This window comes from Ranitomeya imitator, chromosome 4 (genome assembly GCF_032444005.1).
Source record: "Ranitomeya imitator isolate aRanImi1 chromosome 4, aRanImi1.pri, whole genome shotgun sequence".
In the NCBI taxonomy this organism is placed as follows: domain Eukaryota; kingdom Metazoa; phylum Chordata; class Amphibia; order Anura; family Dendrobatidae; genus Ranitomeya; species Ranitomeya imitator.
The window spans coordinates 215,503,407-215,522,671 of record NC_091285.1 but is presented as its reverse complement, the minus strand read 5'-3'; the positions used below and the strand labels follow the sequence as shown (position 1 = coordinate 215,522,671).

Sequence of the window (19,265 nt, the reverse complement as noted above, 5' to 3'; positions counted from 1 at the left end):
TCGTTCGGTCTGGCCATTAGTCTGAGGATGGAAGGCCGAGGAGAAAGATAGGTCAATGCCCATCCTACCACAAAAGGCTCGCCAGAACCTCGAGACAAACTGGGAACCTCTGTCAGAAACAATATTCTCAGGAATGCCATGTAAACGAACCACATGCTGGAAGAACAAAGGCACCAAATCAGAGGAGGAAGGCAATTTAACCAAGGGCACCAGATGGACCATTTTAGAAAAGCGATCACAGACCACCCAAATGACCGACATTTTTTGAGAAACGGGAAGGTCAGAAATGAAATCCATCGAAATATGTGTCCAAGGCCTCTTCGGGACCGGCAAGGGCAAAAGCAACCCACTGGCACGTGAACAGCAGGGCTTAGCCCTAGCACAAATTCCACAGGACTGCACAAAAGCACGCACATCCCGTGACAGAGATGGCCACCAGAAGGATCTAGCAACCAACTCCCTGGTACCAAAGATTCCTGGATGACCGGCCAGCACCGAACAATGAAGTTCAGAGATAACTTTACTAGTCCACCTATCAGGGACGAACAGTTTCTCGGCCGGACAACGATCAGGTTTATTAGCCTGAAATTTCTGCAACACTCTCCGCAAATCAGGGGAGATGGCAGACACAATGACTCCTTCCTTGAGGATACTCGCCGGCTCAGATAACCCCGGAGAGTCGGGCACAAAACTCCTAGACAGAGCATCCGCCTTCACATTTTTAGAGCCCGGAAGGTATGAAATCACAAAATCAAAACGAGCAAAAAATAACGACCAACGGGCCTGTCTAGGATTCAAGCGCTTGGCAGACTCAAGATAAGTAAGGTTCTTATGATCAGTCAATACCACCACGCGATGCTTAGCACCCTCAAGCCAATGACGCCACTCCTCGAATGCCCACTTCATGGCCAGCAACTCTCGGTTGCCCACATCATAATTACGCTCAGCAGCAGAAAATTTCCTGGAAAAGAAAGCACATGGTTTGAACACTGAGCAACCAGAACCTCTCTGTGACAAAACCGCCCCTGCACCAATCTCAGAAGCATCAACCTCGACCTGGAACGGAAGAGAAACATCAGGTTGACACAACACAGGGGCACAGCAAAAACGACGCTTCAACTCCTGAATAGCTTCCACGGCAGCAGAAGACCAATTAACCAAATCAGCACCCTTCTTGGTCAAATCGGTCAATGGTCTGGCAATGCTAGAAAAATTACAGATGAAGCGACGATAAAAATTAGCAAAGCCCAGGAATTTCTGCAGACTTTTTAGAGATGTCGGCTGAGTCCAATCCTGGATGGCCTGAACCTTAACCGGATCCATCTCGATAGTAGAAGGGGAAAAGATGAACCCCAAAAATGAAACTTTCTGCACACCGAAGAGACACTTTGATCCCTTCACGAACAAGGAATTAGCACGCAGTACCTGGAAAACCATTCTGACTTGCTTCACATGAGACTCCCAATCATCTGAGAAGATCAAAATGTCATCCAAGTAAACAATCAAGAATTTATCCAGATACTCACGGAAAATGTCATGCATAAAAGACTGAAAAACAGATGGAGCATTGGCAAGTCCGAACGGCATCACCAGATACTCAAAATGACCCTCGGGCATATTAAATGCCGTTTTCCATTCATCTCCCTGCCTGATTCTCACCAGATTATACGCACCACGAAGATCAATCTTAGTAAACCAACTAGCCCCCTTAATCCGAGCAAACAAGTCAGAAATCAATGGCAAGGGATACTGAAACTTAACAGTGATCTTATTAAGAAGGCGGTAATCAATACACGGTCTTAGCGAACCATCCTTCTTGGCTACAAAAAAGAACCCTGCTCCCAATGGTGACGACGATGGGCGAATATGTCCCTTCTCCAGGGACTCCTTCACATAACTGCGCATAGCGGTGTGTTCAGGTACGGACAAATTAAATAAACGACCCTTAGGGAATTTACTACCAGGAATCAAATCGATAGCACAATCACAATTCCTATGCGGAGGTAGGGCATCAGACTTGGACTCTTCAAATACATCCTGAAAGTCCGACAAGAACTCTGGGATGTCAGAAGGAATGGATGACGAAATAGACAAAAATGGAACATCACCATGTACTCCCTGACAACCCCAGCTGGTTACCGACATAGAGTTCCAATCCAATACTGGATTATGGGTTTGTAGCCATGGCAACCCCAACACGACCACATCATGCAAATTATGCAGTACCAGAAAGCGAATAACTTCCTGATGTGCAGGAGCCATGCACATGGTCAGCTGGGCCCAGTACTGAGGCTTATTCTTGGCCAAAGGTGTAGCATCAATTCCTCTCAACGGAATAGGACACCGCAAAGGCTCCAAGAAAAATCCACAACGTTTAGCATAATCCAAATCCATCAGATTCAGGGCAGCGCCTGAATCCACAAACGCCATGACAGAATACGATGACAAAGAGCACATTAAGGTAATGGACAAAAGGAATTTGGACTGTACAGTACCAATAACGGCAGAGCTATCGAACCGCCTAGTGCGTTTAGGACAATTAGAAATAGCATGAGTAGAATCACCACAATAGAAACACAGTCTGTTCAGACGTCTGTGTTCTTGCCGTTCTACTTTAGTCATAGTCCTGTCGCACTGCATAGGCTCAGGTTTACTCTCAGACAATACCGCCAGATGGTGCACAGATTTACGCTCGCGCAAGCGACGACCGATCTGAATGGCCAAGGACATAGACTCATTCAAACCAGCAGGCATAGGAAATCCCACCATTACATCCTTAAGAGCTTCAGAGAGACCCTTTCTGAACAAAGCCGCTAGTGCAGATTCATTCCACAGAGTGAGTACTGACCACTTCCTAAATTTCTGACAATATACTTCTACATCATCCTGACCCTGGCATAAAGCCAGCAGATTTTTCTCAGCCTGATCCACTGAATTAGGCTCATCGTAAAGCAATCCCAGCGCCTGGAAAAATGCATCAACATTACTCGATGCAGAATCTCCTGGTGCAAGAGAAAACGCCCAGTCCTGTGGGTCGCCGCGCAAAAAAAAAATAATAATCAAAACCTGTTGAATAGGATTACCAGAAGAATGAGGTTTCAAGGCCAAAAATAGCTTACAATTATTTCTGAAGCTCAGGAACTTAGTTCTGTCACCAAAAAACAAATCAGGAATCGGAATTCTTGGTTCTAGCATCGATTTCTGATCAATAGTATCTTGAATCTTTTGTACATTTACAACGAGATTATCCATTGAGGAGCACAGAGCCTGAATATCCATGTCCACAGCTGTGTCCTGAAGCACTCTAATGTCTAGGGGGAAAAAAAGACTGAAGACAGAGCTAAGAAAAAAAAATGATGTCAGGATTTCTTTTTTCCCTCTATTGGGAATCATTGGTGTGGCTCCTTGTACTGTTATGGCCGGCAATCAGGCAACACAGCGTGCAGTAATCAGCGCACATACAGAGATCTGGCAATAACCAAAAACAATAGGACGAGCTCTGAGACGTGGAATCTCTGTAGACTGCAGTACCTGATCTATCCTCACACAACTATAAGCAGCAGTGGATTGCGCCTATCACTACCTATGCAACTCGGCACTGCCTGAGGAGCTGACTAGCCTGAAGATAGAAATACAAGCCTGACTTACCTCAGAGAAATACCCCAAAGGAATAGGCAGCCCCCCACATATAATGACTGTTAGCAAGATGAAAAGACAAACGTAGGAATGAAATAGATTCAGCAAAGTGAGGCCCGATATTCTAGACAGAGCGAGGATAGCAAAGAGAACTATGCAGTCTACAAAAAACCCTAAAACGAAAACCACGCAAAGGGGCAAAAAGACCCACCGTGCCGAACTAACAGCACGGCGGTGCACCCCTTTGCTTCTCAGAGCTTCCAGCAAAAGTTAATAGCAAGCTGGACAGAAAAAACAGAAAACAAACTAGAAGCACTTATCTAGCAGAGCAGCAGGCCCAAGGAAAGATGCAGTAGCTCAGATCCAACACTGGAACATTGACAAGGAGCAAGGAAGACAGACTCAGGTGGAGCTAAATAGCAAAGCAGCCAACGAGCTCACCAAAACACCTGAGGGAGGAAGCCCAGAGACTGCAATACCACTTGTGACCACAGAAGTGAACTCAGCCACAGAATTCACAACAGACTTCTATTATCCTGAAGTTGCTGCTCCAGGTCTTATCCTGCTAGGCTTATCAGTCCAATTTGCCTGTCTTACTCTGTGTTCCTTTTTTCCCTAGGATCGAGTCTGGTCTCCACAGCATCCTGAGTCCAGTATCCTGTGTGGTTCCCTGCAGTCTTCTTCCTGCTTCCAAGTTCCACATCCAGCCCTGTTTTGTTTATTCATTTCTTCCTACCTCCTAGGTCGGTTTAACACAGGTGTCTGCCTCATCGGACCCTCTATTGGTGGTCTAGGGGAAATCCCTGTATAGGGGTCACTCCAAGCCTTGGTCTCCTTAGAGGTTTTCTGGTGTTGTGGCCCTGTGGCCTTCCTTTGGGGTGTCTCCCCTAGTGTTTGTATTACTGTACAATAAAACGTTTGAACCTGCTTTCCTGGTCTGGTTCTCCCTTCCTGGTATCAGTAACCGCTGTATTTGCGGTCCAGTGGGTCCACCCGATAGACACGTCTGTAGGGCGTGACAGATTTTGCCCAGGCCATGGACCCCGCTGATGCCAGGTTCGATGCTCAGAGGGAGCTCGCCAGTCTCCGCCAGAGCCAGGAACAGGTAGTTGCGTTCATGCGTACCCTTGAGGCCCGTCTAGCTTCCCCTCAGGGGGTGGATGCATCTTTCTCCTCTCATCTTGCAGATCTCCATCAGGAGTTGGATCAACAAGGACGGATGCAGACCCAGATGCTGAGTTACATGACGTCTGTGGACGAGCGGCTTTCGAATCTGCAGCGATCTCCTTCTGCTCCGGTTGCCGCACCCGTGTTGTATCCCAGTGCCGTAGGAGGCGTCTACTCTTCCCCTCGCCTCTGCAAACCTACCAGGTACTCTGGGGATCCAAAGATGTGCAGGGGTTTCATCAACCAATGCCAGCTGCATTTCAGGCTTCTCCCTCATCAATACCCTACGGATGTGGCGAAAGTGGCCATTCTGGCATCACACCTGGAGGGCGAGGCCTTGGCCTGGTTCAACCCACTACTGGAGAGAGAGGACCCCATTGTATCCGATTTGTGGGCCTTCTTTGACACCTTCCGGAAGATCTTTGATGAGCCAGGTAGGGTGGTTTCTGCCACGGAAGAGTTGTTCAACTTACAGCAAGGTACTCTGTCGGTTGACCAATACGCCATACAGTTTCGCACTTTGGCTTCTGAGCTTCGCTGGTCTGATGAGCCCCTGATCGGTGTCTTCCGGAGAGGGTTATCCAGTCGCCTGAAGGACGAGCTCGCCGTACGAGATCTTCCCGGTACCCTGGATGAATACATCTTCCTTGCCGTCCGGATAGATCGCCGCCTACAAGAACGCACCAAGGAGAGAACCCAGGAGAAAAGACCACCTCGATTGGCACCCTCTTTTCAGAGGCCCCTGTTACCAGGTAACGCTTCTTCTGCTGAAGCACCCGAACCCATGGAGGTGGATCATGTCCGGCTGAGTCCCCGGGAGCGTGAGGAGAGAGTCGCCCGGAAGTTGTGTCTCTATTGTGGTGGCTCCAACCATTTCCGCCGGCAATGTCCCAGAAGACTGGAAAACTCCTCCACCTAGGACAGGTAAGAGAGGCCATCCTAGGTGAGAGTGATACCTCTCTACCGTTAACTGTTTCCATACAGGTGAAAGTCGGTGACAGGCGATTCTCAGAGTTGGCGTATTTGGACTCGGGATCTGCAGGTAACTTTATTCAGCGAGACATGGCTCTCCGCCTCGGCATTCCTATACACCCCCTGCAGCATCCCCGCATCATCACCACCATAGACGGGAGACCCCTACTAGATTCCGTTGAGGGCATTACCAGTGAGGTGGAACTTCAGATCGGAGCACTCCATGCTGAGAGGATTGCCTTTTACGTGCTACCCACTCTCTCTCCGCCTTTCATGCTCGGTCTGCCATGGCTGCGTACGCATGAGCTAGTCATAGACTGGCGAAGTGGGAAGGTCCTGCGTTGGGGTTCGGCCTGCCATAGCCATTGCCTGCTGTCCGTCCGGCCTATCCGTTTGCCTCCCTCACCTACGTCCTTGCCCGGACTTCCGGAGGCCTACTGGGCATTTGCGGATGTCTTCGATAAACGAGAAGCAGAGGTCTTGCCCCCGCAAAGGCCTTATGATTGTCCCATCGATTTGGTTCCAGGTGCTTCTTTTCCTACAGGACGAATCTACCCTCTGTCCCCTGCTGAGACTCAGGCGATGTCAGAATACGTCACAAACAGTTTGGCCCGGGGATTCATCCAGAGGTCCACATCCCCTGTGGGAGCCGGGTTCTTCTTCGTAAAAAAGAAGGACGGGTCCTTGCGTCCTTGCATTGACTACCGCGGATTAAACGCTATCACGGTAAAGAATAAGTACCCACTGCCTCTTTTTCCAGAACTCTTCGATCGGCTCCGGGGAGCCCGGATCTTCACCAAGCTGGACCTGCGAGGGGCTTACAACCTTGTCCGCATCCGGGCCGGTGACGAGTGGAAAACCGCCTTCAACACCTGTGATGGTCACTTCGAGTACCGGGTGATGCCCTTCGGACTGTGCAACTTACCAGCCGTTTTCCAGGAGTTCGTGAACGACATCTTCCGTGACATGCTGTACGTATGTGTAGTGGTATACCTGGATAACATCTTAGTTTTCTCCCCAGACCTACCCACACACAGAAGAGACGTCCGACGAGTTCTCCTTCGATTACTGGAGAACCGCTTGTATGCCAAGTATGAGAAATGCCTCTTCGAGCGGTCTTCTCTGCCGTTCCTTGGATACATCGTCTCTGACTCTGGGCTGGAGATGGATCCTAACAAGGTGTCGGCCATCATGAACTGGCCTCGGACGGTCGGCATCAAAGCCATCCAGCGGTTCGTAGGATTCGCCAACTACTGCCGGCAGTTTATCCAGCACTTCTCGGATCTGGTCAAGCCTCTCACAGCACTCACACGCAAGGGAATACCTGCTAATGGATGGACTCCAGAGGCCGAGTGTTCCTTCCAGGCACTCAAACGGGCCTTCTCCTCCGCACCAGCCCTGCACAGGCCCGTCGCTGAGAAGCAGTTCTTTCTGGAGGTGGACGCTTCCTCCACAGGTGCAGGGGCCGTCCTCACGCAGAAAGCCGCCTCCGGACGCATGGTCTCTTGCAGCTTCTTTTCGAAGGCCTTTACCCCCTGTGAGCGGAATTACTCCATTGGTGACCGTGAGTTGCTTGCCATCAAGATGGCCTTGGAGGAGTGGCGTTACCTCCTAGAGGGAGCGGTCCACAAGAACTTGGCCTATCTCCAGTCTGCCCAGAGGCTCAATCCTCGTCAGGCCCGTTGGTCTTTATTCTTTGCTCGGTTTGACTACCGTCTTCATTTTCGTCCCGCAGATAAGAATATCAAGGCTGACGCCCTCTCCCGGTCTTTCCTTACCAACGATCAGGAGGAGGAACCTCGTCCCATCATTGATCCATCCAAGGTGATCATGGTTGCACCGCTTCGACTGTCGCAGGTACCTCCTGGTAAGACGCTGGTGCCCGAACTGAGTCGAGAACGCATCCTTCGCTGGGGACATTCCTCCTTACTAGCCGGCCACGCAGGTCTGACAAAGACTCTACAGTTGATCGGTCGGTACTACTGGTGGCCTGGGATGCGTCAAGAGGTGTCAGACTACGTCTCAGCCTGTTCTTCCTGTGCCCGCAACAAGACCCCCAAACGGCTTCCCACCGGTCAACTCTTGCCCTTGCCTATACCATCAAAACCATGGCAACACATTGCGATGGACTTCATCACGGATCTCCCTGCATCCTCCGGGAATACTGTCATCTGGGTCGTGGTGGACAGATTTTCCAAGATGAGTCACTTCGTTTCTCTGCCTGGTCTTCCTTCGGCACCCAAGCTGGCCGAGTTGTTTGTTCAACATATCCTCCGGTTGCATGGGTTACCCTCCAACATTGTTTCCGATAGGGGAGTACAATTCGTGTCCCGATTCTGGCGGTCTCTCTGCAGGAAACTCGATATTGCCTTGGACTTCTCTTCGGCTTATCATCCACAGTCTAACGGACAGGTGGAACGGGTAAACCAGGTGTTGGCATGCTTTCTACGACACTTTGTCAACGCACACCACGACAACTGGGCGTCCCTACTGCCTTGGGCGGAGTTCTCGTACAATAATTATGTTGGTGAGTCCTCTCGTAACACTCCATCTTTTATTGTATATGGGCAACACCCGAGGATCCCGACTCCCTTGGACATCGCGACTCCCAATCCTGCAGCAGAGGCCGTGGCTCGCGACTTCGCCAACATCTGGAACAAGACTCGTGAGGCTCTTGTGAAAGCATCCCAGCGCATGAAGGACCATGCCGACAAGAGAAGACTTGATGCCCAGATGTTTCAACCGGGAGACAAGGTATGGTTATCAGCCAAGTACGTCCGCCTTAAGGTGCCTCCTTCTCTGTGAATACATAATTCTTTCCACCGTTCCCTTCTCAAACCTGTGATCCTCAACCGCTTCTCCCAGGATCCGGGAGAGCATCCTCCTCCGATTTCGGCCAATGACGAGTATTAGGTCAGTGCCATCCTGGACGTGAAGAAGAGAGGGCGTGCCAAATGGTACCTGGTCGACTGGAAGGGGTTTGGTCCTGAGGAGAGGTCCTGGGAGCCAGAGGGCAACGTCCATGCTCCTCGTCTCCTACGGTGGTTCTTTGCCAGTCGCCGCCCGGGGGGGCCTGGAGGGGGGGGGGTACTGTCACCACCTCACAGTCCGGGGCACCTTCTTTCTCTTCCCCGCCTGCTCTTACCTCTTCTGGTCCTGTCCTTAGCCAGCAGGGTCACGCTCCGGTCATCCGCCGGCGCTCCGGGGTCCGTCCCTGCAGATGTGCTGCCCGGGTCCTTGCTCCCATGTCTGCTGCCCTTCCTCCTTTCTCTCCCTCTCCTAGGGAGTGCATAGGGGGCGGTCAGGCGAGCTCTCTGGCTTCTTAAAGGGTCAGCCCCTCCCTACTCATTGCCCCTTCTCCCGGCCTATCACATGGAGGCTGGAGGTATATAAAGATCTCAGTCACTCCTGGACACCGCCTGGGCAACTTCCATTATCCTGAAGTTGCTGCTCCAGGTCTTATCCTGCTAGGCTTATCAGTCCAATTTGCCTGTCTTACTCTGTGTTCCTTTTTTCCCTAGGATCGAGTCTGGTCTCCACAGCATCCTGAGTCCAGTATCCTGTGTGGTTCCCTGCAGTCTTCTTCCTGCTTCCAAGTTCCACATCCAGCCCTGTTTTGTTTATTCATTTCTTCCTACCTCCTAGGTCGGTTTAACACAGGTGTCTGCCTCATCGGACCCTCTATTGGTGGTCTAGGGGAAATCCCTGTATAGGGGTCACTCCAAGCCTTGGTCTCCTTAGAGGTTTTCTGGTGTTGTGGCCCTGTGGCCTTCCTTTGGGGTGTCTCCCCTAGTGTTTGTATTACTGTACAATAAAGCGTTTGAACCTGCTATCCTGGTCTGGTTCTCCCTTCCTGGTATCAGTAACCGCTGTATTTGTGGTCCAGTGGGTCCACCCGATAGACACGTCTGTAGGGCGTGACACTACTCTGGGGAGATCTCAAGTCTGCAGTTCTTGCTTGACAGCCCAGGAATTTACACGAACTGGAGGCTTTTTGCCAAGAATAGTGGGCAGCCTTACCATCTGAGAAAATAAAGAACCTCATCCACAACTACCACAAAAGACTTCAAGCTGTCATTGATGTTAGATGGGGCAATACATGATATTAAGAAATGGTGTATGTAAACTTTTCATCAGGGTCAGTTGCATGTTTTGGGTTGTCATTATGATTTAAAAATGAAACCACAGTATTTTGACAACAAACGGCTTCACCCAATCACTAGCCATGAGTGGAGAAAATGTTTTGGTGTTATCATTCATATTCACTGAAAAAGACCAAAAAAGCAAAAATTCTACAACGGTATGTAAACTTTTTAGCACAACTGTATGTGTATGTACATACTGCATATCAGAGGTGTCAAACTGCATTCCTCGAGGGCTGCAAACAGGTCATGTTTTCAGGATTTCCTTGTGTTGCACAGGTGATAATTTAATCACCTGCACAGAATGATTCCATCACCTGTGCAATACTAAGGAAATCCTGAAAACATAACCTGTTTGCAGCCCTCGAGGAATGCAGTTTGACATCTCTGCTGTATATATACTCTGTATATAGTCTGCTATTCAAAATTCCACTTTTATTATGATATATATATATATATATATATATATATATATATATATACACTGCTCAAAAAAATAAAAGGAACACTAAAATCCCACATCCTAGATATCACTGAAGGAAGTCTGGAGTTGGAATGATGCTCAAAATCAAAGTGGAAAATGAAGTTACAGGCTGATCCAACATCAGTGGAAATGCCTCAAGACAAGGAAATGATGATCAGCAGTGTATGTGGCCTCCACGTGCCAGTATGACCTCCCTACTATGCCTGGGCATGCTCCTGATGAGGCGGCGGATGGTCTCCTGAGGGATCTCCTCCAAGACCTGGACTAAAGCATCCGCCAACTCCTGGACAGACTGTGGTGCAATGTGACATTGGTGGATGGTGCAAGACATGATGTCCCAAATGTGTTCAATCGGATTCAGATCTGGGGAATGCGTGGGTTAGTCCATAGCTTCAATGCCTTCATCTCGCAGGAACTGCTGACACACACCAGCCACATGAGGTCTGGCATTGTCCTGCATTAGGACGAACCCTGGGCCAAGGCACCAGCATATGGTCTCACAAGGGGTCTGAGGATCTCATCTTGGTACATAATGGCAGTCAGCCTACCTCTGGCGAGCACACTGAGGGCTGTGCGGCCCTCCAAAGAAATGCCACCCCACACCATTACTGACCCACTGCCAAACCAGTCATGCTTAAGGATGTTGCAGGCAGCAGATAGCTCTCCACGGTGTCTCCAGACTCTGTCACGTCTGTCACATGTGCTCAGTGTGAATCTGCTTTAATCTGTGAAGGGCACCAGTGGCGAATTTGCCAATCCTGGTGTTCTGTGGCAAATGCCAAGCGTCCTGCATGGTGTTGGGTTGTGAGCACAACCTCTATCTGTGGACGTCGGGCACTCAGACAATTCTCATGGAGTCGGTTTCTAACTGTTTGTACAGACACATGCACATTTGTGGCCTGCTGGAGGTCATTTTGCAGGGCTCAGGTAGTGCTTTATTTGTTCCTACTTGCAGAAACGGCTGAGGTAGCAGTCCTGCTGCTCGGTTGTTGCCCTCCTACGACCCCGTCCATGTCTACAGGTGCACTGGCCTGTCTCCTTGTAGCGCCTCCAGCCTCTGGACACTACGCTGACAGACACAGCAAACCTTCTTGCCACAGCTTGCATTGATGTGCTATCCTAAATGAGCTGCACTACCTGAGCCCTTGTGTGGGTTGTAGAAAGCACAACCAACATTCAAAAGTGACCAAGACATCAGCCAGAAAGCATTGGTACTGAGATGTGATCTGTGGTCCCCACCTGCAGAACCACTCCTTTATTGGGTGTGTCTTGATAATTGCCAATAATTTCCATCTGTTGTCTATTAATAATAATAATCTTTATTTTTATATAGCGCTTACATATTCCGCAGCGCTTTACAGTTTTGCACACATTATCATCGCTGTACCTGTTGGGGCTCACAATCTAAATTCTCTATCAGTATGTCTTTGGAATGTGGGAGGAAACCAGAGAACCTGGAGGAAACCCACGCAAACACGGAGAGAACATACAAACTCTTTGCAGATGTTGTCCTTAGTGGGGTTTGAACCCAGGACTCTGCGCCACCGTGCTACCCCATTTGCACAACAGCATGTGAAATTGATTGTCAAACAGTGTTGCTTCTGAAGTGGACAATTTGATTTCACAGAAGTTTGATTTACATGGAGATATATTCTGTCGTTTAAGAAGTGGTCCCTTTATTTCTTTGAACAGTATATATATATATATATATATATATATATATATATACACACACACACACATATGCAGTGGGGAAAATAAGTATTTCATACTTAACTGTGAGAGACAGAATCTAAAAATAAAAAACAGAAAATCACATTGTATGATTTAAAATATTTAAATGGCAATTTATTGCATGAAATACAGTATTTGATCACCTACCAACAAATAAGAATTATGGCTCTCACAGACCTGTTTTTCTTTAAGAAGCTCTACCTCTACTACTTTACACTAATTACCTGTACTAATTGCACCTGTTTGAATTTGTTACCTGTATAAAAGACACCTGCCCACACACTCAATTAATCACACTCCAGCTTCCCCACCATGGCCAGAGAGCTGTGCAAGGACACCAGGAAAAAAATTATAGACGTGCTCAAAGCAGAGATTGGCTACAGGACAATAGGCAAGCAGCAGCTTGGTGAGAAGGCAACAACTGTTCACACAATTATTAGAAAATGGAAGAATCTTTTCTCGAGGGGTAAGGATAATTCTGAGAAAAGTCAGGAATCAGCCCAATACTACACAGGAGTACCTAATCAATGACCTGAAGAGAGCTGGGACCACAGTCTCATACATTACTGTTAATAACACACTGCGCCATCATGGATTAAAATCCTGCAGGGCAATGCAAGGTCCCCCATCTCTCGACAGCACAGGCCTGTTTGAAGTTGGCCAATGACCATTTGGATGATCCAGAAGAGGCAATGGATAAGATCATGTGGTCAGATGACCAAAACAGAATTTTTTGGTGTCAACTCCACTTGCCGTGTTTGGAGGAAGAAAAAGGATGAGAATAACACCAAGAATACCTACCCAACCGTGAATTATTGTAGGCCAAACATCATACTTTGGGGGTGCTTTTATACAAAAGGGACAGGATGACTGCATGACATTGAAGGGAGGATGGATGGGGTCATATATAGCGAGATTTTGGCCAACATTCTCCTCCCCTCAGTAAGAGCATTAAGCATTGAAGATGGGTCATGGCTGGGTCTTCCAGCATGACCATGAAACAAAAAACACCACCAGGCAACTAAAGAGTTGCTCCATAAGAAGCATTTCAAGGTCTTGGAGTGACCTAGCCAGACTCCATACCTGAGGCTAAACTCAAACACAAATATTAAGTACTGTGTCTCTTTTGTATCAAATACTTATTTCATGAAATAACAGGCTAATTAATTATGCAAAAATCATACAATGATTTTCTGGATTTTTTTTAAGATTCTGTCTCTCAGGGTATATGCACACGTCAGGATCTCTTGCAGAAATTTTCCTGACAAAAACCGGACATTTCTGCCAGAAATCCGCATGTGTTTTTTTTCACGTTTTTTGACACGTTTGACGCGTTTTTGTACGTTTTTTGTGCATTTTTTCCCAAATGCATAGAATTGAGGGAAAAATGCAGAAAATCCGCAAAAATAATGAACGTGCTTATTTTTTTACAGCGATGCGTTTTTTTTCGCAGAAAAAAAAGCATCCATGTGCACAAAACATTCAGAATGCATTCTAAATGATAGAATGCATAATGTATGCGTTTTTAATGAGTTTTTATAGCGTTTTTAGCGCAAAAAAATGCAAAAAAACCTGAACGTGTGCACATAGCCTCACAATTTAAATGTACCTAAGAAAAATATGACAGACCTCTCCAATCTTTGTAGGTCTCAACTCAGAGGTCGTCTCATTACAGACACAGAAAAGGCTGAAGGAAAAGTTTCAGAGGTTCATAGCCTCCGAACTGATATGACGTATTTCTGATAAGGATATGCACAGCGATTTAATTAGCTAAATGCTGAGTGATTGGAAGGCCAAGCCTGTATACATCCCTGGTAGCGTGAATCGGAGGTATGGTATGTTAGAGAGCGCCTAGATGGGCAAGTCTTTGTTGTTTTTAGTTTCTCTACTGTTTGTTACTTTTTGGCAAAAAACAAAGCCTCACATTTTCTTTGCATGGTCTGTGTCTTCCTAAGTCACTGCAACAGTGCCCTACAATGCCTGTGCCCATTACAATATAAATATAAATATACATATAGTAATGTGCAAAAATCTTAGGCAGGCATTAAAAAATTCTGCAGCAGTAAGAATGTATTTGAAAATAGATACAGGAAAGAAATATATCTTGGTACCGTGTTAGCCAGTGGATAGAAAAATATTTAGAATTGAGAGTCCTCAGTGGTTGATACCTTTTAATGGCTAACTGAAAAGATGGTAACAAATTGCAAGCTTTCGAGACTACACAGGTCTCTTCATCAGGCAAAGACTAAAACAAATTCTGAAGAATCACATATTTATGCACAACATTGTATAGGAAAAAAAGAGGGGAAAAAAAACCATGGATAAGCCAGGTAACATGAAGCAGAATTACCATGGGTGATAAACAGTTACGTCCATAAATATTGGGCCAATTCTTAGATAAGGATTGTTTTATTGTCCTGTGAATTGTCCCCTAATCACAGGACAATAAAACAATCCTTATCTAAGAATTGGCCCAATATTTATGGACATAACTGTTTATCACCCATGGTAATTCTGCTTCATGTTACCTGGCTTATCCATGGTTTTTTTTCCCCTCTTTTTTTTTTTTTTCTATACTATGTTGTGCATAAATATGTGATTCTTCAGAATTTGCATTAGTCTTTGCCTGATGAAGAGACCAGTGTAGTCTCGAAAGCTTGCAATTTGTTACCATCTTTTCAGTTAGCCATTAAAAGGTATCAACCACTGAGGACTCTCAATTCTAAATATTTTGAAAATAGAAGCATTGCCGGTTTATTTTTTATCAGTTTACAAAATGCAAAGTGAAAGAACAAAAAAGAAAGTTAAATCAAATCTAAAATCAGTGTGACAACTTTTTCCTTTCTTCACTTGCAAGATGATAATCAGATGTGTAACCATCAAACTATACCAAACAGGTGTGTTAGCGTACATGAGTTTCATAGGGTGGCTGAAGCAAAGTCATTAACTGTAACAGAAACAGCTTTGCAGGAGGGTTAAAACTGGGTGAGGAACAGCCAAACTTCTCCAAAGTTGTGAAACACAGTTTCATGCCACAGGTCATACACCATGGCAAGATTAAGCACAGCAGCAAGACCCAAGGCAGTTATACTGCATCAGCAAGTATTGATGAGCCAGCAGTCAGGCATGCTTTCAGCTTTTACTCACGATGCACTGAGTGGTGATTGAAGCCACACTGGCCGAACCCCTGTCACTGAAAGCCCAAAACTGCTGGGAGGATGAAAGTTCATTTCCTTCAGGCAGAGGGGCTATCAGTGTAGAGACGAGCTTCGGAACTATAACCTGCAGATTAATCCCATAGCTGAAGGTTAACAGTGTTTTTAAATGATAGGTTCCATTTAAAGGTGTCTGCAATGCTGAGAAATAAAAGCAGATATTTATCATTCATGCAATACCATCAGAGAGGCTTCTGATTGACTCCAATTTTCTGCAGCAGAACTAATTGTGGGTGTAAAGTCAAAAGGATTATGAAGCCAGTCTTAAATGGATTTAAAAGAAAAATACAACAGCTTCATCAGGTTCTTCTATTGAGTGTTCAATAAAAACGCATTGTACTAAGTTGGAAAATTTTAAACAAGTCGCTGACTTATAGCTGAACCAACCTTATATAGACATCATTTTTGAACAAACTTTAATAGAATTGCAATATGTTTTGCCTGTTTTTCCAAGTTAAAGTTCTTGATTAGCTCACAATCATTTCTACATTATCTACAGTGATAAGCATCAATGTATTGAAACATCATTTGTAGTGATGGGCGAACTCCCCCAATGATTGGGTTAGGCGGGTTCACCTGAGTTTTTTTGCAAAGTTCAAGATCGGGGCCGGAGATGACGCAAACTTGCATCTGAACCCTGAGCTTGGACTTTACAGATATCAGATGGGGCGGGGGGCTGTAAAGAAAAGCATAAAATTAATAATAAACATTATAATTATACTTATTACACCGCATGAAAACTGCCGGAAAAAAAAAGGCGAAGACTGACGAGTAGTGTTGAGCATTCCGATACCGCAAGTATCGGGTATCGGCCGATACTTGCGGTATCGGAATTCCGATACCGAGATCCGATACTTTTGTGGTATCGGGTATCGGTATCGGATCAATAGGGATGTGTAAAATAAAGAATTAAAATAAAAAATATTGATATGCTCACCTCTCCAGCGGCCCCTGGACATCACGCTGGTAACCGGCCGGCTTCTTTGTTTAAAATGAGCGCCTTTAGGACCTGAGAATGATGTCGCGGCTTCTGATTGGTCGCGTGCCGCCCATGTGACCGCCACGCGACCAATCAGAAGCCGCGACGTTATTCTCATTCACAAAACTCCTAATTCTAGGAATTAAGGACCTGCGAATGACGTCGCGGCTTCTGATTGGTCGCGTGCCGGTCACATGGGCGGCACGCGACCAATCAGAAGCCGCAACGTCATTCGCAGGTCCTAAAGGTGCTCATTTTAAACAAAGAAGCCGGCTGGTTACCAGCGTGATGTCCAGGGGCCGCCGGAGAGGTGAGCATATCAATATTTTTTATTTTAATTCTTTATTTTACACCTCACTATGGATCACAGGGCCTGAAGGAGAGTTTCCTCTCCTTCAGACCCTGGGAACCATAGGATACATTCCGATACTTGATGTCCCATTGACTTGTATTGGTATCGGATATCGGTATCGGCGATATCCGATATTTTTCGGGTATCGGCCGATACTATCCGATACCGATACTTTCAAGTATCGGACGGTATCGCTCAACACTACTGACGAGTGTAGTGAATACCGTCGAAAGGTAATGAGCGGCCCCGAGAGCAGATGCGGCCGGGAGACAGCAGGACTGGAGGACGCATCGCTGGACAGGTAAGTATAATTATAATGTTTATTATTAATTTTATGCTTTCTTGTACAGGCCCTGGACCCGAACTGGACCCAAACTGTAACACGGATTTCCCATGGAAACACATGTTCGGGACCTTGTGACCGAACACATAGTGGTATGGGTCCAGAACTTTACAGTTCAGGTTCGCCCATCCCTAATCATTTGGCCTATAGCATTGCCCCTGTTTCCATATCATTATTCAATAGACTTACTGTTGGTGATTCTTCATGAAGTATTCTTTACTATAAAGAAAACAAAGGGACTTACTTTTAATTTTGTTGTGATCTAGGTAGAGACGCTCCAGATGACCATTAACATTGGGCACAGCTGTTAGTTCATTGTAGGACAGCTGCAAGTCTAGTATGGAAGATACATTAAACACATTTGCTGGTATGCCCATGTCTGATAACTTGTTGTAGTTTAGCCTAATGAAAGAGATTTTTGGTACTTTATTAAAGTACTCATTAGGTATTGACTCAATATTGTTGTTATCTAAATACAATTGCACAGTATTAGAAGGAAGGCCTGAAGGCATTTTCTTTAAGGTATTTTTGGCAATGTTGAGCTGCACCAAATTTTTAAGTCCTGCAAATGCATCAGCTTGGAAAGAACCATCTGTAAGCTTATTCTGGTGTAAATCCAGTAAAGTGAGATTTCCTAAACCACTAAAAACATCTTTAGGAATCTTAGAGATTTTATTTCTTGCTAGACGAAGTTGTTCCAAGCTGTTTGGTAATGGTGAAGGTACTCCTTCTAAAGCATTGTCCTCTAGAAATAGGTAAAGTAAATTCTTCATAGATCCAAAGACATTACTTTTAATACTTTCACTTGTAATTTTATTTTTGTTTAGATTGATCCACCTAAGCTCTGTAGCATTAGAAAATTGCTTCTTATCAAGTGTCCTAATTTCATTATTTTGCAGATACAAATACCAAATTCTTGATGGGATGGGAGGAACTTCTTTCAAACCTTTGTTTTCACAATATAAAGCACGTGGAAAACTCGTGGGGCACGTGCACTCTTTTGGACAGTCGTTGGAAAGTAAATAGGAAGGCTCCAGGTCAAAATAGTCATAAACTTGACTTTCAGCAACAATAAAGATGGTGAGAAAAAGAATCAAAGTTCTACAAATAATATGTTTTTCCATTGTCAACCCTAAAAAAGGATAATGGAAAATATTTATTTACATGATGGCAATGACAGTCTCCAACTCTGTAATAACTATTCCAGCTTTTTAAATTTCCATTCTAAAGTCATCATTTGATTACAAGTAGGCCTCACTTTATATGTTTGTAGCATTGCTGTGTAAAATGTCTACAGTGTATTGTGAACATTAAACCCCTTACAGAAGACCAGATGTTTTAGTCTTTACATCAGTCAGCTAGAATGAACTCACATCATCTATTTTTTTTCCATGGTCCCAAATGGTTTACAATACAAAGCTCTTTATTGTTGTAGAGTTCCATGAATTTGTGCAACGTTTGAGTAGGAGAATTAGTCTCATGGGAACATAGACAAAACAGATTAACTTGTTTAAATCAGGTATGAGTTCTCAAAAGTATTCACGGTATTATGACTTTCCATTCTACAATATAAAGGTTCATCTGGTTAGCATTTTCAATAAATATGGTATTCTCTAGTATAAAGGATCAAAGGGCATTTAAACAGCTGTTTCTTGTGCATTGCTCAGAAACCTGGAAAGATTATGAGAATCTTTGCCCTCAAGCTATGTGAATAACCATAGACAATTTATTCTTTCTCAAAACTAAGAGCACACTGTTCCACTTAAATTGTAATTAACAAAGTAATGTCTGCGCTTAAATACTTGAATTAGATAAATACTTTCAACTATGGTACTGTATCTTTGAAAACATATATATACTGTATATATAATATACATATTATATATATATATACATACATATATATATACTATATATAATTATATATTAAAGACATCACAGTTAAGAATTACTATAGATCTAATTGTTTGATGAACTATATATCCACTGTAACTAAAAATACAAAAGCAATTTTTACTCATTGGCCAAATATAGTAGTAAAGACAAGCATCTTTCATCTATAACTTTAGCTTTCTAGCTGAATATCATTATCTTACTCTTTAGATTATGCTAGAATTTTCAGTGGAAATGTAAGTGTATCTGTTACATAAATGATGCATCTTCATTAAACATCAACATCTCAGCAAGTGACTTTCACAACCAGTGTCAGGTGAGTGACAGTTCTACATTTCAATTCACATT

The 19,265-nt window shown here is 45.1% G+C and overlaps 1 protein-coding gene across 2 annotated transcripts in view; it reads right to left on the bottom strand.

Annotated features, from left to right (window-relative positions):
* The window catches only part of KERA (keratocan), a 78,694-nt gene that overhangs the window by 58,970 nt on the left and 459 nt on the right, over positions 1-19,265 (bottom strand). For both annotated transcript variants that reach the window (XM_069764371.1, XM_069764370.1), the window contains exon 2: positions 17,269-18,156. In XM_069764371.1, coding sequence (XP_069620472.1) covers positions 17,269-18,148 — 880 coding nt within the window. In that variant the 5' untranslated portion in view covers positions 18,149-18,156. The remainder of the gene's footprint in view (positions 1-17,268; positions 18,157-19,265) is intronic.